This window comes from Sceloporus occidentalis, unplaced genomic scaffold (assembly GCF_023333645.1).
Source record: "Sceloporus occidentalis isolate IW3139 unplaced genomic scaffold, rSceOcc1.0.p SCAF_2, whole genome shotgun sequence".
Lineage (NCBI taxonomy): Eukaryota > Metazoa > Chordata > Lepidosauria > Squamata > Phrynosomatidae > Sceloporus > Sceloporus occidentalis.
The window spans coordinates 49974322-49996216 of NW_028316982.1; the positions used below are offsets into that span (position 1 = coordinate 49974322).

At 41.9% G+C, this 21895-nt stretch overlaps 1 protein-coding gene across 1 annotated transcript; it reads left to right on the forward strand.

Annotated features, from left to right (window-relative positions):
• Positions 1-1123: 1123 nt before the first annotated feature.
• D2HGDH (D-2-hydroxyglutarate dehydrogenase) lies at positions 1124-20247 on the forward strand. Its single transcript, XM_089509336.1, has 10 exons — positions 1124-1312; positions 3186-3583; positions 3858-3915; positions 5200-5339; positions 6716-6909; positions 7051-7219; positions 8950-9093; positions 11186-11328; positions 12337-12502; positions 18226-20247. The coding sequence occupies exons 2-10, from the start codon at positions 3193-3195 to the stop codon at positions 18486-18488; spliced, it is 1668 nt and encodes a 555-aa protein (XP_089365462.1). The 5' UTR covers positions 1124-1312; positions 3186-3192; the 3' UTR covers positions 18489-20247.
• The last annotated feature ends 1648 nt before the right edge of the window (positions 20248-21895 follow it).

A 21895-nucleotide genomic window follows, 5' to 3' on the forward strand; every position in this document is an offset into this window, starting at 1 on the left:
ATATTTAGTATGCATATAAATGTAGTTTGTAGAAATAAAGGTACATGACATGCATTGAAAGGAATTTGAGAGGCCCAGGAATGTAAACAAAAGAGTCAAACTTAAGGCCTGAGAGATCAAAAGTGACATAAGGCTATAACCAGAGATCTGGAGTTTGGGAAGTTTGTTGTTGTTGGAGTCAACATAGGGCTATAAACAGAGGGCCATAAATCCTGGAGAAGAGCCCTCTCTGCAAGGACTAGAAGGGGGGCAAAGACAGATGAGGCTAAAGATAAGGCTAATGGGCTAGTGGGACGTGACCAGAATGTACCTTTAATGTATTCATGTATCTGCACTGTGATTGTACAAAAATCCTATATGTTAACTTTTGCCATGACCAATGGGATATGCCAACTGGAGTCCTTTGTTTCAATGCTATATAACGAAGCCAATTTTCCTTGTTCGGGGCCTGGGAACTTTGTTGGAATGTGAATTCCTCCCAGGGTGACAGCTGTCTCAAATAAATCTGTGTTTGGCAAATTCATCTTTGGTCCCCTCCTATCTGATTCTGTCAGACCGAGGCTTGTTGTGAGGAAGGTGTGTGAACCTGCAGCGTGTTAGCAGTTTCTTCTACAACAATATAAACACTACACTTGGATTGTGTTGGTAAGAAAGGCTTCTAGTCTATTTCAAGGCACAATTCAAAGTGCTGACCATGACTTTTAAAGGCCTCTCTCTATAAGGTTCTGTCTCTGGCAGGCCGTGTTTTCTCACATGATCCTGCGCTGCGTGGACTCTGAGAGTCACACATTATCTTAATTTGCCCTTACTGCATTTTTACTGCTATATTGGGAAGAGGCACTTGTAGGGTTTTCTACCTGCTATACTATATATAAACAAGAGCCAGCATGGTCTGAATGTTGGACTATGAGTGCATCTACACGGTAGAAGTAATGCAGATTGACTTCACTTTAACTGCCAGGGCTCCATCCTACAGAATCCTGGGGTTTGTAGTTTTGTGAGGCACCACCAGCAAAGGCCAAAGGCCTTGTGAAACCACAAATCCCAGGATCTTAGAGGACAAAGTGGTATCACACAAAGAGAGGAAAACAAATTGCCATGGACTCTGAGGCTGAGAGAGTCTCCCAGGCTGAGTGGGTTAAAAAACATGGCTGAAGGGGGGCCCCAGAGAAGGAGAGGCTGGAAGCCGATGGAGGCGGGCCAGGCTCCCTTCCTCCGCCCCTCTGGCCTCTCTTTCTGGCCTGGAGAGGACGACGAGGCACGAGGAGGAGCCAGAGGGACACAAGGGAAGGAAGCAAGGCAACCTTTTAAGGTGAGTCCTTGGCAAGGGCTGCTGCGTCCACACTGCACCCCCTAATCCGGTTTGATACCGATTTAACATGTCACGGCTCCAGGCTACGGAATTCTGGGAAGTGTCGCTTGTTGTGGCCCCAGAGCTTGGCTCTGATTATTTCAGCCTTCAGTCCAGGAGGGAGTCCAAAATGCCCTCCATTCTCTAAGCAGCATGGATTTGCATTTATAATTAGTGCTTGTACTTCAAAGTGGCCAGAGGTCCTCCTTTTTCAGGACATCATCATCTTCATTATTATTATTATTATTATTATTATTATTATTGTTATTAATTATTTCAGCCTTCTGTCCAGGAGGGAGTCCAAAATGTCCTCCATTCTGAGCAGCACTAAGCAGCACCTCTGATCAGCCTTGGCTAAAAGCACTCATAGAACTATAAATCCATGCTTCTTAGGCATGTTCAGAAATGAGGACCTTTAGGAATTCCTCCAGGACAGGAGGTGGGAAATGGAGGACACATCCTGGGAAAAGAGGGGTAAAAACAGTGGTATAAATGTAAATTCATGCTTCTTGGTCATGCTCCAAATGGAGGGCATCCCTGAAGAGGAGGTTGAAATGTAGGACATGTCCTGAAAAAGGAGGAACCTCTGATCATCCTGGACGTTTGGGCATCTATCTGACCCATCCTGGGAGCCAGTCTTGGCTGCATCTGCACTGCAGAATTAATGCAGTCTGGAACCATGTGAATTCCCAGGGCTCTATGCTATGGAATTCTGGGATGTGTCATTTTGTGAGACATTTAGCCTTCTCTGGCAGGGAGCCTTGGTGCCACAACAGACTACAAATCCCAGTAGTACAAGTCACTATTTTGTGTATTTTGGATGTTATTGTACTTTGCTACATGGCCAACATGGCTGCTTGTAGTTGTTGTGTGCCTTCAACTTCTGACTTACGCCGACTGTAAGGCAAACCTATCATGGAATTTTATTGGCAAGATTTGTTCAGAAGAGGTTTGCTAATGCCTTCCCCTGAGGCTGAGAGAGTGTGACCTGCCCTTGGTCCCCCAGTGGGTTTAATGGCCAAGCAGGGAATCGAACCCTGGTCTTTAGAGTCGTAGTCCAACACTCAAACCACTAAACCATGCTGGCTCTCTGGCCAACACAGCTATCCCTGGATATGTTTACAAATCCCAGGTCACCATAAGTCAAAAATGACTTGGAGGTACACAATGAACATATAGTGCCTATCACATCCTCAAGATTCATTAAAGCATTGTCACCAATGGCATTAGAGTTGTTAAAGTGGTTTGAAAATGAAATGAAATTTTATCTATATCCTGCCTCTTCCGTTTTGAGGATCAAACGATTAAACAGTATACAAAAATAAGCAATAAAACCCACCAAATCCACAAGCTAACCCTCCCTGCCAAATTTAAAATCACACATTAGAGCACAATTAAAATACATAGCAATACATCAAAATTATTACACATTTTGTGAATGAGAAAGAGGGTAGGGAGGATGGATTCAATCGGTTCTGGACATTCTCAGTCTGGGTAGGCATGCCGGAAGAGAACGGTTTTAGTCGCCTTTTTGAAGGCCTCCAGTGAGGATTCATGTTGATGACCTAGCTAATTAACTAGCCTTAAATGTGTATATCTGTGTACAGTACTTTGTATTTTCCTAGGTATGTTGGCCCCAGGAATGCTTAATACTTGTGGTGTGATCCTCAAGCTCTCCTATCCATCCCTATGATCCATCACTGCCTTGGGGAGTTCTCTTTTATAGTTACCTCTCCTACTTTTTAAACAAACAATCTAAAAATGAACGTATGAGGTTGTGTGCCTTTTGGAAGGAAAATATAAAACTGGATTAATCTTCCTTTTTGCACTTCAGGTTAATCATGGCTGGTTCCAGTCTTACTCGATATTTCTACTTTGGACACCATGGGACCTTTCCAAGGATGCAAGTCAGATGCCAAAGAAAAGCCTTGAGTGTGTGGATCAAGGCTAGTTCCTCCTGCAATATTACAAAGAAAATAATAAGGCCAATGACGAGATCAATGCTTATGCAACCTGCCCTCAGTTCCTTGGCCAGGAGAAATCTCCATGCTACTCAGCCTCACCTCCAGGAAGTGATGCTTACCAGTGAGCGATATGGGGTTCAGAGATTGCCCTTTGCCCATGTGTCTGATGCTGACTTAGCCTTCTTTGAACGTCTTATGCCTGGCAGAATTGTCACAGATGTAGATGAACTGAAACCCTTTAATGTGGATTGGTTGAAGTCAGTGAGAGGTTGGTTATTTTTAACAACTGGATTTCAGCAATACCTCCTCTGGAGCTACTATTATTAAAGTGTAGTTAGTAAATTGCATGGGCCTCCTTTTCAAAACTGTCCATCCATGATTAATCTCAATCCAGTTTATTATACTTGTATGTGATGTTTTCAACTTTCTTAATTCCAGCTAATTCAGAAGTCTAGCATGGGTGTTCTGAGGGGAATGGGAGTGATTGGTCAGCCACAGTGTGAGCCTCAAGTAGATACCCTCACATCTTGTTTACATGACAGGCTGCAGTAAAGTGGTGCTGAAGCCACAGACAACGGTGGAAGTATCTGAGATACTCAGGTAACATGAACTGTATATACGTGATCGTAACGAGCAATGTTAATTATATCTGTTTTCAGCAGATTATGTTTACTTCTGTACTGTTCACACATATTTTAGGAACAGAAATATGGGTGTTGTTGGCGGGATACAAACCGCCGCTTTGCAGCGTTCCCCCGCCGGCGCCATTTGCTCCGTGAGGGAGCCGTAGCAGCCAAACCGCGCGGCTCCCGCGCGGAGCAAAAAAGAAGCTCCATTTCGGAGCTTCTTTTTGCGGCGCCTCTATGACGTCGCGAGGCGCCGCTGGCGTATTCGTGACGTCATAGGTGCCGCGACACGTCTGGACGCTATGCGTCCAGTACGTAAAGATGGCGGCGCCCATGTGGAAGGGGCGCCGCCATCTTGTACGTATTGTATACGTACTAGGGTTAGGGGGGTGCGGAAGCACCGCCCCTTCCTAACCCTAGTACGTATACAATACGTACTATATGGCGGTTTGTATCCCGCCGTTGTTCCTAGTAAAATGTTGTGATGATATCTCACAGTCTTTCTTTCCTCTCTGGACAGAAGATCCTAGGAGGGTGTAGAGTGAGCCAGCTTCTATTACCTTTTACATAAATCAGGGGTAGAGAACATTTTTTTCCCTCCAATTTGCTCTGTTGTCCACCCTTGATTTAAATTTAACAATTTAAAATACATTATTTAAACCCTAAAAAAGTGTTTGTGTAGATATGCCCTTGAGATTTTATTATGGAAGAAAATCAGTATTAGGCGGATTGGTATGGAATAAATGAGACTGTAGTTGTATTTTCTCTCATTGCTGCTGCTGAAGGAATTGCTATGGTTGTAACATCAAGAATCATACTGATTGGCTCTGTTCACAGGATTGATTCAGTAGAAGCCACCAAACTTATTCTGAGTCACTGTAAAATTTAGTATTGGTTTTGGTCTTGTATTACTTACAGTAATTTAACAAGTGCAGCATGTTCAAAGGCATATAATGTACCCTTGAGATAGAGTTGTTTAAAAACTTTTTTAAATCATTGGCCCCTTTGAAATTTTGATGAAATCCCAAGAAAAATATACATGAACAGATTCACACAAAATAGTAGCATGCAATTTCTTTTATTGCATTGAAAATGTATTTCCTTCACAAAGCCTAATCTGGAATGAAAAAGTTACAGTGAACATTGAAAAGGCTGTGTTTTTACCTTAAAATTTACTGTGACATGAAGGACGGGGGGGGGGGGGGTGTCATGAAGGCTCAGCAGAAAATTCCCCATGGAAAATTGTGTTTCCTTTCAGGTACTGCAGTGAGAGGAACCTAGCTGTGAATCCCCAGGGGGGTAACACTGGCCTCGTTGGGGGCAGCGTCCCTGTCTTCGATGAGATTATTCTCTCAACAGCTCTTATGAATCAGGTTGTCAGCTTCGACAATGTTTCAGGTGAATATATTTTTCTAGGAGAAAATGGTTTATCTAGAAATCACTTAAAGCCTACCATTCTCTGAAGCATTTGGTAGAGAGAGAACAAAGTGGAAGATTCCTTGATGCAGAAAACTTGGCAAAGTTCTCTCCTCACCCCCCCCCCCCCCCACCCAGTGGCAGACAAGATTAAAATAAAGTGGAGGCAGGGGAAGAAAAGTGAGAAAGAAATTATCTGTTCAGAAGTGTTGGTAGGACACTGCCTACAAGGAAAGACGAGCCAAAATTAACATTTGTAGTTGACAGCAAATGTGGAAGGAATGGAACAGTGATACCAAGTAAAGGATAAATATGGAGAAGGCTTGGAAAAACTATTTTTGGAATATCAGATTCCCTTAGCTATCTTGTCATTTTGTAGTTCAAAAAAAGTAATGCTTCCATACTGTGAATATGGGAAAAAAAGCTGACCTCTCAAACTCTGTTTAAGGAATATTTCTGAAACACTTTATTCTTCCAAAAGAAGACAAGAAAGATAGTTCTGGACTTCCTAAGTAGATTTCTTGTTCCTGTTATTTACCACATAGTTGACTATAAGTCGACCTCATGTATAAGTCAAGGGCAGGTTTTGGGGCCAAAATTATGGCTTTTGATATGACCCATGAATAAGTTGAGGGTAAAACTTAGCAGTATGTAACAAAAGATGTAGAGGATGAAGCAAAGGAAAACAATGCTAAAGGCCTTTAAAAATGTTAACAAGCATAACTTTTTGTGCTCGCCATAAAGGCTGGATGGATGAGATAGTAGAGGGGGTTGATGCTTCTTTTTGTGCGCCGAGAAGAAATTAAGCTCTCACCTTTCATCAGGGCATGGTTCCTTTTTTTGATAAGAGTTAAAGTACAGTACTTACATTAACCTGTGGATAAGTCGACCGAGGTTTTTGGTGTCAATTTTTTGACTAAAATTTTTAGACTTATACATGAATATATACAGTATAGCTTACTTTTCCTCCAAGAAACTCAAGGTGACTTAGACAGCTTTTCTCCATCTCTATTTTGTCCTCACAGAAACTCTATGAGGCAGGATAGAGTAAGAGATAATCACTCACTGGACCATGGTGACCCACCAGTAGTCACTGACTAGACCAGGATGACCCATTGAGCTTTGTGGCTGAAGACGGCAGAGATAGCAAAAGGAAGTTTGCATTTATTTACCAGTTACTGAGACAGGTGGTGGGATTTCTTTCCCTGGGTGTCTTCAAAAAGAAGCTGGACAGCTACCTGTTGAGGATACTCTAACTGGAGTTGCGACATTGAGTGTAGGTGGGTGTGACTCAGTGGCCAATGAGCCCCTTCCAACTCTGTGATTCCTTAGGCTGTAACTTGATGCTTATGTTTCAGGGATCTTGGTTTGTCAGGCTGGCTGCATTTTAGAAAACCTCAACAAGTATCTGGAGGAGTTGGACTTCATCATGCCACTTGACCTAGGAGCAAAGGGCAGTTGCCACATTGGAGGAAATGTAGCGACAAATGCTGGTGGTTTGCGACTCCTGAGGTATGGCTCTCTCCGGGGGACAGTACTAGGACTAGAAGTGGTAAGAGGGAATTTGGAAAGCTGCTTTCTGTTTTCAAAAATCTTGTCCTTTATAATAGCCTTTACAATTTCACCACCATCCAAGATGTAATCTTATTGTTGTAGCTTTTAATATAAATACATCAAAGATGTCTCCTTCCAGGTGCTGGCAGATGGTTCCCTTCTGAATTGTTTGACATCTTTGCGGAAAGACAATACTGGCTATGACTTGAAGCAGCTTTTCATTGGATCAGAGGGCACATTGGGGATCATTACTGCTGTGTCTATCCTCTGCCCAAGGAAACCCAAGGCTGTGAATCTTGCATTTCTTGGTAAGAACCACTCTTATTTCTCATAATCCCAAAGCAGATGGGCCAAATAAAGCAGCTTCCAGCTGTTTTGGCAACAAAGCGTGCAGACCACACATTCCCCTGGAGTGGCCAGAAGCCACTCTGAGGCCACCTAAGGTGGTTTCAGGCCACTGGAAAAAGGAGTGGGAAAAGTCTGCACTTTGCCATTGACCTGTTTGGGACTGCAGCAGGAGCCTGCTTTCAGAGCGGCCTGTCCAATTGCTACGGCCCCACACCTATCGGGGCCAACTGGGGTTGGAGAACCAGAGGCCACTCCAAGCCGCTGGTCTGCTTCACCCCAGAATGATATATGGCAAGACTAGATTTGAATGCAGTTGTGCCAGAGGTGAAACCGTTCTGCTCTCTGTCTGGATTATATTTAGTTTTTCTGAGCCTGAACAGACAGGTCAAAATAAAGCTGCTTTGGGTCACTTTGGAGGTATGCTGTTTAAATGACACATGCATCTGAAGAGGCCAGAAGCTGCACCAAAGCTGTGCTCTAGTCCTTAGGACGAGCATGGCTTTGGTGTGACTTCCGGCCTCTTAGGATGCATGCTGCATTTAAACAGCATACCTCCAAAGTGACCCAAAGCAGCTTTATTTTGGCCTGATTATTTGGGCCCTGTGTAACTAATACCGTAGGTAACTGGTCCTATGAAGAAAAAGTCACAATCAGAGCATAGAAGGCAGTTCACATAACCAGAAGATTTTTTTTCTCAACAGCTTTAAGATTGGATGTATGAAACAGTTTTGGACTCTGCATTAAAATAGTATTTTGCTGTGCAAAAGAACTGTAAATAATATAATCTTATTCATGGATTTATTCTTTAAGCTGCTGTTATTGAATCACAATAGTAATGAATAGGATGAATAAAACTTATTAAACCTGACCTATAACCTACCCCCCGGGTGACTTAGGAATGTCTAGCCATAGTGAACCTCACTCCTGCCTGAAAATGGGGTATTTTCTAGGCTACACCAAGCACAATCTGCCCATGGGCTTTGAGCAAGGCTAAAGATGTAGCCACCTTTCCAGAAAACATTTTGGACATGAATAATTGGAGCATCTTTTTAATGATCATAAAATCATAATATCTTATAATCTCCTTAGTGGTGGCAGCAGGACAGGAAATTGTGTTGCACTGAAAGGCCAATCAACATTCTGTTGAACACTGGCATCCAAGTCTATGGGCACTGGCATTAATGGGAAAATTCACATGTAGAATTTGTTTGACAACACCAACACAGGAGCTTTGCTGTTCTCCTTTGCATCCTTTATTAATATTATTAATTATGAGCATCAAAATAGACAGAATGAGTGCCACTTCTTCAGCCACAATCATTTTTGAAAATAACAGTTTGCTTAAAATATGAACAAATTACATTACCCCCACTTCTTTCAACTATAGGATGTGATGCAGTATAGTTACTATACAGTGGCCCGCTTTAGGTATAATTTTTGTAATTATATTGACCATATTCTTATGTCCCCCCCCCCCCCATTGTCTTTGTGTGTAAGCTGCCATATTCTGTTCATTCATGTTGCAATTACCACTCAACATTTTTTAAACTAAATAAAATAACTTAATAAAAGTTCAAAAGAAGAAGAAACCTCAGTGGAGGGTGATAGCATGTTTTATTACTTCATCTTGCAACTCATTAATTTATTTCCTACTTAATTATTTTCTTTGGTATTTGCTTTCTTCGTAAAGGTTGTTCAGGTTTCTCTCAGGTCCTGCAGACCTTTACCACCTGCAAGGGTATGCTAGGTGAGATCCTGTCTGCCTATGAGTTCATGGATAGTGAATGTATGAAGCTAGTGGAGAGACACCTGAAATTGGCCAACCCAGTCACAGGTATCAGCTGCATGAATAAAACGCACAAATGGGATTCTATCATCTATTCTGTTTGACAAAACAATGATTTTCTACCAAATTCTAATAGCTATGTTGAAATTTACTGATTCCCTACCTGCTTTCTTAATTCATTTCTACTGAGCTGTTCAGTGTTGAGTTATTGCACATGGTGACATCACACTGTTGGTGGTATTAAAGATGTACAAGACTTGTGCACAAATATTTACCCAGTGTTACTGTACATCAAGACTGCTTTTTAGTCAGAATTTCCTATTCAACATGTTATGCATTTTAACAAGAATTCTAAAATCTGCATTTTTTACACAATATGTTATAATTTCTCTTCCATTTTCACTTATAGTTTCAAAATTAATATAGAACATTTCAGGGACATGGAAAGGAATTTACAGATTTCAGTTTAAATGAATTTGTAAATTTAAATTTAAAGTGGCGGTGATGCAGTTAGGTCATTTTAGACTCTGGATTTAATGGATTAAATTCAAAGATAGTCTTACTAAGATTACGTTACTGAAATAAATGGGACTTTAGTTGAGTTAGTCTGCAGATGGGCTCAAATGTACATTCAGTCACTTTAAAATGGCAAGCATTTGAGACGTAGGCCCTGCACACATCTACAGAATTTTGAGTTTGAACTTGGACAGGTGCTTGAATGTCCTTTCCTGAATGCATCACTGAACACTGAATCAGAATAAATGATGGATGTCAAGAAAGTTGTGGGTAATATTACTCTGAATGCAGATAATTATGTGTTCCTATTACTTTTTGTTGTGAGTGTGGAAAAACAAACATTTCCTGGGGTAGGTTTTATGGTAGATTTGTCAGAAGCATGGCAGATTTCAGAATGGCTGCCAAATTTTTCAGAACATTGAAATGAGTGAAGTCTTACTCAGCCTTGCAACAAAACAAAGAAATGAGGAAAGCATGTACTGTACAATATAATAAGATGATACAAATAACAAACATTTCCTGGGATGGTTTTATGGTAGATTTGTCAGAAGCATGGCAGATTTCAGAATGGCTGCCAAATTTTTCAGAACATTGAAATGAGTGAAGTCTTACTCAGCCTTGCAACAAAACAAAGAAATGAGGAAAGCATGTACTGTACAATATAATAAGATGATACAAATAACTCTATTTCTAAATAAAAAGCTAAAAACAGCAATACATTTCTCAACATTGAAACAAAAAAATTCTCAAATCATTGTTTCAGTGTTGGATTATGACTCGTAGTAACCAGGGTTTCAATCCCAGATGAGTCATGGAAACCCACTGAGTGATTTTGGACAAGTTACACACTCTCAGCCTTAAAGGAAGGAAATACGAGATAAAACATTTGTATGCTAGGCATCCTATGAAAAATTGGATCAGAATTCATAAATGTATAGATATTCCACTCCACAGGAAATCATTGTTGATCAATGTATGATTGTTTTTATGTCTTTGACAAAAACATTAATTCTGTCATCATTTTATGTTGTACAGTACATTGTACATTCATTATTTTTTAAATAACTTTTTTTAAAAAATTGAGCAATATCTTTAGAATCAGACTTCCTTCCAATTGTGCTCTTTTGGTTTTGTCACACTTTTCAGATCCAGATTTACTGAATGCATCATATTTTATCTAAATACCACTTTCCATGTATGTTGGCTCAAGTCTACTAGAAATTGAATATACAGGGGAAACTGTGCCAGCAAATTAAACATGCTGCTTGTTTGTTATTTTTGTTTTAGTAAAAAAAAATAGAAAAAACACCAAACCCTCTCTTCTATAGAAATTTCTTTCAGATTTGTTTTAGTTTAGATTGAGTTCTTTTAGGTTTCTAATAACAAATAGCATGGGTGTCAGTTTGACAGGGCCCTTCTGCCTCTCCTTTAGGCTAACTCCTTTGAGCAAATTGGCAACATCCATTGTTTTAACAAATGCAAAGGTGGGAGAAATAGCATTTTCCCAACATCTGCCTGGAATCATTTAAGTTTGATTTTTTAACTGCAGCAGCTGAGGTTTCTTATCTGTGTATAGGTGCAGATTGTGACTGCCTGCTTTCTAATTCTGCTTTTCCAATTCCAGAAAGCCCTTTCTATGTTTTAATTGAGACTTCAGGCTCCAATTCAGCCCATGATGAAGAAAAACTGAGCCACTTCCTGGAACAAGTCATGGCTTCTGATTTAGTCATAGAGGGAACTCTGGCTTCTGATGATAAAAAGATAAAGGTACATTCCTCTTCTCTCCAATAATACTTGGTTTAGGGCTTGGATGTGAATCAGTATTGGTGCTGATTGGATGTGCAGTCATTTGCTCATGGAGTGTAGAAAAATCATCCCAAATTGCCAGATTTACAATTCAAATTAATTAGAAAGTTAGGGTTTTTTTAAATAGTATGGTAGCAACAGGGAAATGCCTTCTCTGAATGCCTAAGCTGAATTTCTGTTGGAATTTTCCATACTGGAAAAAAGCACTGTGATGAGCAAGTCCAGGATAGGATGGTGGAAAGGCATGTATGCATATCCTGTATTATTTGAAAAGCTTTCCCACCTAATCACCATTGCTCCATAATTTATGAGGATATAGAGAGCAGTTTACTGTTTTGGGGGATCATGTCTTTCTTTTTTTTAAAGTGGCTCTGAAGAATCACTGGGTATGCATATAGCATAAGCATGTAGCATTTTATTAAGGGTTATGACTGAAAGATCTGTATTGTGCAGGACATTTTGTGCCTCATTTTGAATGGCATGCATCCTCAAGTGGCAGAACTAGTACAATGTATGTGGAGTTAGAATATAATCTGATGATTTTGATGTTAGTGCTTTCATAGAATCATAGAATTGGAAGAGACCGCACGGGCCATCCAGTCCAACCCCCTGCCATGCAGGAAATCCAAATCAAAGCATCCCCAATAGATGGCCAGGTCAACTCTGACTTATGGTGACCCTATCATAGGGCTTTTTTGGCAAGTGTTGTTCAGATGAGGTTTGCTATTGTCTTACCCTTAGGCTGAGTATATGTGAGTTGCCCAAGATCATCCAGTGTATTTCTGTAACAGAGCAGGGATTTGAACCCTAGTCTCCTGAAGGCCAACACTTGCTGGCTCTTAATGTGTGTGTTACTGGACAACAATATATCTGATACCTTTGCACAGGTAGTAGAGAAGGCAATATCCAGCAAGTAGCAGTGTACATTTGTGTAGCCATTGATTTTTCATTGCTTTTGGAAAATTGCAGGCACTGTGGGCTTTACGGGAACGGATCACAGAGGCCCTGACATGTGATGGATTTGTTTACAAATATGACATTTCACTCCCTGTGGAAAGACTCTATGATCTTGTGACTGACATGCAGAAACGGCTGGGCAGAAGTGCCAAGAATGTGGTGGGCTATGGCCATCTAGGTGAGTTGGAGCAGGTTTAAAAACAAATGGCTTTGCTTTATCTTGATTTGTTCAGTATTGTGGTAGCAAAATGGTGAACTGAATGGTAAACCAGGAAGATCTGTATGAAAATCACAACTTAGCCATAAGCTTCTAGGTAGCGTGAGGTACCTCTTGTTCCTTTATCTTATATGAGGTTGAGAAACAGGCATCTGCAATATGATGAATAATACTGGCTTTGTCTACAGAGGTGTTGTAATGACTGTTGAGACACTGTATGCAAATCACTTTGACAGTGCTGTATGTATGCCAGGTTCTTGTGTTCTTGCTGTTGAGTAGTTTCTAGAATTGTTAAAAGACTGGGGAAATTACCTTTTTGATCATAGCTCCCAAAATTCCCCAGCTAGTATGTGGAGTATAATAGCTAAATGATTGAATGAAAAAGTAACTTTCCCAAGTTTGAGGGATTATTTGCAGTCACAAAAACAATAACCAGATAGAGTTTGTTAGATGAAAATGAGGCTGAAGTGTGTATGGCCTCCTGTTGAAGATAAACAGGAGGCCATACACACACTGACAGAGGAGCCTGTTTTAAATTGCTTTCTGTGACAAAGCCATTCAGATGTATTGTCTATGAAGATATGACAATATTTCTAGACCTCAAGGTCTAGCAAGTTCCTCACTTGTCTGGAAGACAATTTCATTGTCCAAAAGGTGGAAGAGGCATCAAGGAGGTCAGCTATTTTAGATGTGATCCTAACCAACAGGAATGATCTGGTTAATGGGGTGAAAGTGGTGGTATTCTTAGGTGGGGGTGATCATGCTCTCCTAGAGTTTGTTATACCATGAAAAGGAGAAGCCAGGCATAGTCAGACATGCATTCTAGACTTTAGGAGAGCTGATTTCAATAAACTTAGGGAAATACTGGGGGCTATCCCATGGTCAGGAATACTTAAAGAGAAGGGAGTTCAGGACAGATGGGAGTTTCTCAAAACAGAGATACTGAAGGCACAATTTCAAACTGTTCCAACAAAGAGGGAAAATGGGAGGTGTCTCAAGAAACCAGGATGGATGACTAAAGAACTTTCAGCAGAGCTAAGTTTTAAATGGGGGCATGTATAAGAATTGGAAAAGGGGGGAAATCATGAAAGAAGAATTCAAATAAATAGCTAGCACATGTAGGACTGAAGTCAGAAAAGCTAAAGTGCAGAATGAGCTCAGGCTTGAGAGGTTAAGGACAATAGAAAGGGCTTTTCCCTCGGGTATGTTTACAGTAAAAAGATGAAGGAAATGGTAGGGCCACTACGTGGAGAAGATGGTGAAATGCTAACAGGGAACAGAGAAAAGGCAGAACTACTCAACACCTTCTTTGCCTCAGTCTTCTCACAAAAGGGAAAGGGTGCTCAGCCTGAGGAAAATGGAGCAGAGGACAGAATAGGGGAAATGCAGCACAGAACAAGTAAAGAGATAGTACAGGAATACCTTGTTAATCTCTGTGGCCAGATGAACAACATCCAAGGGTATTGAAAGAACTGAAAAATGTAATCTCAGAGGCGTTGGCAATAATCTTAGAGACCTCGTGGAGAACAGAAGTCCCAACAGATTGGAGGAGGGCAAACGTCGTCCCATTCTTCAAATAGGGGAAAAAAGAGGATCCCAACAATTATTGTCCAGTTAGTCAATACCAGGAAAGATTCTAGAGCAGATCATTAAACAGAGAGTCTGTGAACTTTCAGAAGGGAATGCTATAATCACAAAAAGTCAACATAGATTTATGAAAAGCAAGTCATGCCAGACTAATCTGCACTCACTCTCTCTCTCTCTCTCTCCCCCCACAGCCTGGAAAGGGGTGTCCTTGGGGCTTCATGCCCCAAGGACACCCCAACAGCGGCAGGGAGAGAGATAAAGGGGCTGCTCGGCCCCTTTCTCTTCAGTATTGCTGGTGCAGCCATGTAAAGGCTGCGCCAGCGATACATGGCGCGAAAGGAGCTCCATTTTGGAGCTCCTTTCGGCACCACTGAAAGGGCGCCACAAGTGCCCTTCAGCGGCGCCAAGACGTAACGGTCACGCCATGCCATTTGGACGCGACGCAACTAGGGTTGCCATAACTCAGGACCTTCAAACCGGGACAAATGTAGGACACATTTTTTAAAAAAAAAAAAAATGGAGGACATGCGAAAAAAATTGATGATTTTTAAAAAAAATGTTAATATAAATGCATGTTTCTTAGGCATGATCAAAATGGAGGACATTTTGCCATTATTCCTAGACAGATGGCAGAAATGTACTTCCCTTTCTGGCCAACCCCCCTCCCCCCATTCCAAAACACACAACAGCACATTTGGGCATTTGACATGGCTTCTTGCATATTTCAGAGGCTTGTTGCATACCCAAACCCTTTGGGTTTAACATTTAACATGGTTATATATTTAACATAGGTTATTACATATTTCAGTTGCTTATTCCATAACCAAGGTCGCCATAAGGTGGAAAGGAGTTGAAGGCACACAGAACAGCAGCAACAACAACAGAGGAAGAAGAAGGGGGGAGAAGAAAAATGAAGGAGAAGGAGAAAGAAGAAAAGAAGGAGAAAGAATAGGAAAAATAATATAAAAATAGGAGGAGGAGGAGGGGAAGAAGAGGAGGAAGAGTGGAAGAAGCAGAGGAGGAGGAAGAGGAGAAGAAGAAGAGGAGGAGGAAGAAGAGAAAGAAGAAGGGGAGAAAGAAGAGGAGGAGGAGGAAGAGGGGAAAAAGAGGAGGAGGAAGAAGAAGAGGAAGTAGAGAGGAAGAAGAAGGGGAGGAAGAGGGGAAGAAGAGGAGGAGGAGGAAGAAGGGGAGGAGGAGGAGAAGAAGAAGAAGAGGAGGAGGAAGAAAAAGAGGGAGGAAAAAGAAGGGAAGGAAGAGGGGAAGGAGAAGAGGAGAAAGAAGAAGAGGAAGAAGTGGAGGAAGAAGAGGAGGAGGAGAGGAGGAAGATGAAGAGGAGGAGAAAGAAGAGGAAAGGCTTTTTTCCCCGCCTGGCCTCCGTCCCCGGTGGCCGAGCCCAGGCAGGGAAAGAATCCTCCCCTTAGGGAGGCTTTTCCCCCCGCTTGGGCTCTGTCCCCGGCGGCGGAGCCCAGGCAGGGAAAGAATCCTCCCCTCAGGGAGGCTTTTCCCCCCGCTTGGGCTCCATCCCTGGCGGCGGAGCCCAGGCAGGGAAAGAATCCTCCCCTCAGGGAGGCTTTCCCCCCCACCTGGGCTCTGTCCCCAGCGGCGGGGCCCAAGAAGGGAAAGAAGTCTGGCCTCGGCAAGGCTTCTTTCCCTCCCTCGGCTCCGGCGGAGCCAAAGAGGGCAGGGAAGCCCCCCCCCGCCGCCAAAGGAGAGAGGCCTACACAGGCCTCTCTCTTTCCCCTGCCACCGCTGTTGCAGACTTTGCAACAAAGCCCGGGGGCAGGGGCAAACTTGGGACGAAGGGCAAACCGGGGTGGCACCGTGCAGACCCGCCCAAAAGCGGGAAAGTCCCACCCCCAGGCGGGATATGGCAACCCTAGACACGACCATTACATCAAAATGGCGGCGCCCGTGTGTACAGGGTGCTGCCATTTTGACGCCCCTATCACGTGCTAGGGGTGAGGCCGGTATGGACGCTGCATCCTCAGCCAATCCCTAGCACATGACGGGGGCGGCACAAAGGCCTGTTTAAATTGGGCCTTGGTTTCAGTAAGGCCTTTTCCAAGGTCCCCATGACATTCTTGCAGACAAGCTAGTAAAATGTGGGTTGGCCAGTGCAGCTGTTAAATGGATTTGTAATTAGTTGCACAGCCAAGCTCAAAAGCAGTTTGGCTTATCTTCATCCTGGAGAAAAGTGACAAGGTTCTGTCCTGGGCCCAGTGCTATTCAACATCTTTATCAATGACTAAAATGAAAGAATAGGGGGCATGCCTATCAAATTTGCAGATGGCACCAAATTAGGACGAATAGCTAATACCCCAGAGGACAGGATCAAAATTCTAAGCGACTTTAATAGATTAGAAAGCTGGAACAAAGCTAACAAAATGAATTTCAGCATAGAGAAATGTAAAGTACTGCACCTAGAGCAAATAAAAAATAATTAAAAAATTAAATGCATAGATACAGGATGGGGGACACCTGGTTTAATAAAACTACACGTGAAAGGGATCTGTGAGTCCTAGTAAACCACAAGTTGAACATGAATCAACAGTGTGATGCAGCAGCTAAAAGCCACTGTGATCTAGGCTGCATCAATAGAAGTATAGTGTCTAGAGCAAGGGAAGTAATAGTGCCACTCTATTCTGCTTTGGTTAAGCCTCACCTGGAATACTGTGTCCAGTTCTGGGCACCACAATTCAAAAAGGATGTTGAGAAGCTGGAACGTCCAACCAAAATGATGAAGGGTCTCAAAACGATGCCCTAAGAGGAGAAACTTAGGGAGCTGGGTATGTTTAGCCTGGAGAAGAGAGGTTTAAGAGGTGATACGATAGCCTTGTTTAAATATTTGAAAGTATATCATATTGAAGATGGAGCAAGCTTGTTTTCTGCTGCTCCAGAGAATAGGACTTGGAAAAAATGGATGCAAACTACAGGAAACGAGATTCCAGCTCAGCATTAGGACGAACGTCCTGACAGTAAGAACTATTTGACAGTAGAACACACTGCCTTGGTGAGTTTTGGAGTCTCCTTCTTTGGAGGTCTTTAAACAGAGGCTGGATGGTTATCTGTCGGTGGTGCTTTGTTTGTGAGTTCCTGTATGGCAGGGAGTTGAACTGGATGGCCTTTGTGGTCTCTTCCAACTCTTATATTATCATTCTATTTTCTATACTATTGCAACCTTTTCTTTTGTAGGTTGTGGTGGTGTGCATCAGATTTGAGAGCAAAGGCATACAAATTGCCTTTCTTGTAGGAGCAGTTTTTTCTGCATGGAATGGTTTCATAACTTTAGGGGGGGGGGGGTTGAATCAGTCTCCCCATGCTGTGTAAAAAGAAGGAGTGCTTTTAAAAAATAGTGCACATTACCAGTCAGCCTGTAGCGAAACCAGGCTGGTGGGTGAGTGCTACAAATTCTCCAGAGATTCTGTGTTCCTTCCCTATTCCACTTTGATATCTGTCTTGCAGAGTGCAACATAAGGCCTAGGATGCAGTTGCTCCCTTGCATGTTTTTCACTTTCTCCTCCTCCACACTCAAGCTTTCAGGATACAAGAGAGGGACAAGAGCTTTCTCCTTTCCTTCACCTCCATTTTCCCTTCCTCCTGTTTGGTCTCCTCCCTTCCTTACCTCCTGCCCTGAGCCAGAGGCAGAGCAATGACATAGGAAGAACCCAAAGAAACCTTTTGTTGCAGCTGCCACTGCCTTTTCCCTCTGGCTACCACAATGCCACTATGTTCTGCAGTCTCGCCTACTTTCCAGAGTTTGAATACTTCAGCTGGATGACTAGGCTTGGAGCAATAATGCTGGAGATGTCAAGCAGTCTCCTAATCTGAATTCTCCTTCAGGTACTCCTCACAATCTGAAATAACATAGTGTTAATTGGGAAGACAGTTTCTTTGATCTGGGAAGCCCACCTTTTGAATGACCTCTTCAGTGTTTGAATGACTTCCTCAGGTGTTTGTTGTAAACTATCATGTATTTTCAAGAATGTGCCACAAGAGTGTGCCACAAGAGTTTTCAAGAATGTGCCACAACCTATGAATGAATGTATTGCCTATTTTTTCTTTTCAAATCAATTTCTACTTCTGATTTGTTTTGACAGGAGATGGAAATTTGCATCTGAACATCACAGCAGAGACTTACAGTCATTCTCTCCTAGATGCCATTGAACCATATGTGTATGAATGGACTTCCAGGTATCGTGGAAGTATCAGTGCTGAACATGGCCTGGGGTTCAAGAAGAAGCATTATATCCATTACAGTAAGCCTCAGGAGGCTGTCCTTCTCATGCAGCAGTTTAAGGCCATGTTGGATCCCAAAGGAATTCTAAACCCGTACAAGATGTTACCAGCCAAAGCCACTTGATTTTATCTCTGCCTGAGGATAGAAACATCTGAAGCTTCCCATGTGGAGATTGTCTAGCTTATATATAGGTTTATAGGTTATAACTGTCTATAAACAAATTGTGAAACCACATTTAGAAATGGAGATATGGATTTCCACTCCCTCGAGTGAAGAAAATTGAATTCTCTTCTTATTGTCTATCACCTGCTCTAAATTGCTGGGAAAGGAAAGAGAATTTGTAGCCTTAGTCAGTCAATTTTCTTAGTGTTTTTCCTTCAAGGGGTCAGATCGGTCAGGTGGGGAATCTGTGGTCCTCCAGATGTTTTAATGCATTTGGTCCACTAAATGCTACAGTCAAGAATGATGTGAGTTGTAGTGTTGTGATGTTCATCACCCCCCTGCTACAGGACTGGAAGTTGATAGACTGATCCAAAAATGTGTGTGTGTGATAGCAAATATTTACTGAAGTTACAATAGCTTCTCCTGCCTTTTTTCATGACCTCACATAGCCAAAAATCCAGACAGTGCCCAGTAGTATTGTTCAAGTTTCTTGAAAAAGGGAAATGACTGTTCATTCTATGCTTTGAACTGATGAAAGAAAATAAAACATCTAAGCAAAATATTATGCATGAGAAAAATATGAACATAACCCGCATTGTTACACATTGTCCATACCTAGTTTCTGCCTCATGCTTTCCAGGAAATGCCATTAGAAAATAAAATCTCATTTCCATTACACCAGAGGTGGACAAAATGCTGGCCACATGCAGCTTCTCCTAGCAATTTTTGTGACCTCCTGGGATCTCCCAGAGGTCAAACCTTTTGCCCCCAAATGCCCTCTGAGGGCGTATGGTACACAGTGCTTTAAAGCAATCCTGTGTTGTTTTTTTAAAATGGGAAGTGGCTAAGATTGGTCTGGTTTCTGTGTCATCAAAGGGTGTTTCTGGAGTTCTTCTATTTGGAGTTTAATAAACTTTTGAAATATTTCTTTAAAACAAATCTGGAAACTACAAACATCCTGTTACCTTTTCTTTCATACTTGCATAGTATTATTTGGGCTACATAACTCAGATTATGAGTTGCCCACTGCTGTCTGTAGACGATCGGGTGGGGTGAAATTTTATTTGTTGTATGAGCAGTTTTTGGTAGTAAGGAATCCCATATTTAAATGTAGAAGATACTAGAGGCAGCTTCATGCTCACAATAACATTGTGAATCTATTTTACTTGCCATGGCTGCATCCTATTGAATCCTGGAGCTTGCGGTTTGGTATAGCACTAGAGCAACCTGTGCTCTGGGAAGCCCTTAGGGCTCCATGTGCCCTTCTCAGGTGCTCCGTGACTGCTTCAAAAAAATGAAAGAAATAGAAGTTGAATGAAATTAAAGAATAAGAAACAAAAAGTAACACTATTCCTAAATACGATTAATTTGTAAGACATAGGGTAGGCCTCTTAGGGGCTCTGCCATAGAAACGGATTTTAAAAAGGTCTCAACAAGTCAAAAAGATTGGGAACCCCTGCACTAGAGGACTCTGACTGGGAATTCTAAATACCTCTTAACTAAACTAAAAATTCCAGGATTTCATAGGATGGAGGCATAAAATCATAGCGTTAAAATGGTATTTTAGTACTGAAATAATATCATATTACTGTAACTGTAGTGTTAAGGGGGCCTAGGTGCAATCATTGGCATATCCAATTAAAATGGATAATGGATAGTGGAAAATATTTTCTGTCTGACTAGCTACTGCCAGTCAGACAATGCTGACCAAGATGAATATTCTGACATGGACTGCATCTGTCCTGCAGAAATAATGCAGTTTGATAACACTTTAACTGTCATGGCTTAATACTATAGAATTCTGGGATCTGTGGCACTAGAGCTCTCTAACAGAGAAGACTAAATATCTCACAAAACTACAAATCCCAGAATCCCATAGCATTGGCTGTTAAAGTGGTGTCAAACTGCATTAATTCTTCATTGCAGATGCAGGCTTGGTTTAACGGCTTTGTCTTCCTTTTATGTTGCTATGAAACCACTTCAGCATTGTGGTGGATTAAAAGAAGAAGAGCACAGTATATGCTGAGTTGTTGAGATCAAGCTCTGTTGGCCAGTGTGGAAAAACATTTGTTCATATGTTGCTTACTAGACAGTGCATTTGAACCCCAGATTGGCTTTTGGCATGTCATTATAAACTAGCTAGGATGGAGAGAAAATAGCACATTGCCTGTTTGAACAATATGGAGCAGTATACCTGGTAGCCTTTTTACAAATCTGAAAAAAAATCCATGTTAAAATACATATAAAACAACAGTAAAAATTATTTTTGGGCACTCCCTAAGCGGTTTACAAAGTGTAAGCTAATTGCCCCCAACAATCTGGGTACTCATTTTAGCAATCTCGGAAGGATGCGAGCCTGAGTTGAGCTTGAGCCCTTTTGCTGGTATTGAACTCGCAACCTTATGGTTTGTGAGTGAGTGCTGCAGTACAGGCATTTAACCACTGTGCCACCAGGGCTCCTAAAATGCAGTTAAACATCCAATAAAAATGAGAAATCCAGTAAAAGATGGAAGATAAAAATCAGGAAGATTGCAAAGTGGAAATGAAAAATCAGCAAGATTGCAAAACAAACAAAAAACATTGCTGACTCTTGAAACAAAATTGCTTTCACTTGTTCATGGACAGATAGCACAGTTACAGGAATTACAACATAAGTTTAAGCGTTGGTTAAATATACTAAAGGTACTAGGCCCCATCTGGTCTTGGAAGTTATGCAGGGTCAGCACTGGTTAGTACTTGGATGGGAAACTGCCAATAAGTAACAGATATTGTAGGCTATATTCCAGAGGAAGGAGCTGGCAAAACCATCTAATAATAATAAATAATAAAAATTTTATTTATATACCGCCCTTCTTAGAATCAGGGCGGTGTACAGCAAGTATACAACAATACAACAATGCAACAATACAAAATTGGTTAAAACAATTCAATAAAAATAATAAAATTCATGCCGGCAAAACAGTGCTGACCAAAGGGGGGGGGGGAGGAAAGTATTCTGGGGCAGAGGTCAGGGGTAAGCCTGCTCAAATAAGTAGGTTTTTAGCCCCTTCTTAAATTGGGCTAGGGAGGTGGCTGAGCGGAGCTCGAAGGGCAGCGAGTTCCAGAGGTTGGGGGCCGAGATGGAGAAGGCCCTCCTAGAAGTGGAAATATATTTCCCCTCTGGAACTCTTAACAATTGCTTCCCTGATGATCTGAGTGTGCGGGACGGATTGTACGGAGAAAGGCGGTCCTCCAGATACCCAGGGCCCAAGCCATTTAGGGCTTTATAGGTGATGACCAACACCTTGTATTGCGCCCAGAAGCGAATAGGCAGCCAATGTAGGTCTTTAAGGACTGGTGTTATATGACTGGCCCTGGCAGTGCCAGTG

Excerpts from the sequence above, each read along its gene's own strand:
- D2HGDH (XM_089509336.1), top strand. The coding sequence starts at position 3,193 with ATGGCTGGTTCCAGTCTTACTCGATATTTCTACTTTGGACACCATGGG. Across the intron at positions 5,340-6,715 it reads CAGCTTCGACAATGTTTCAG|GGATCTTGGTTTGTCAGGCT; the intron begins GTGAATATATTT and ends CTTATGTTTCAG. Across the intron at positions 11,329-12,336 it reads CTGATGATAAAAAGATAAAG|GCACTGTGGGCTTTACGGGA; the intron begins GTACATTCCTCT and ends GGAAAATTGCAG.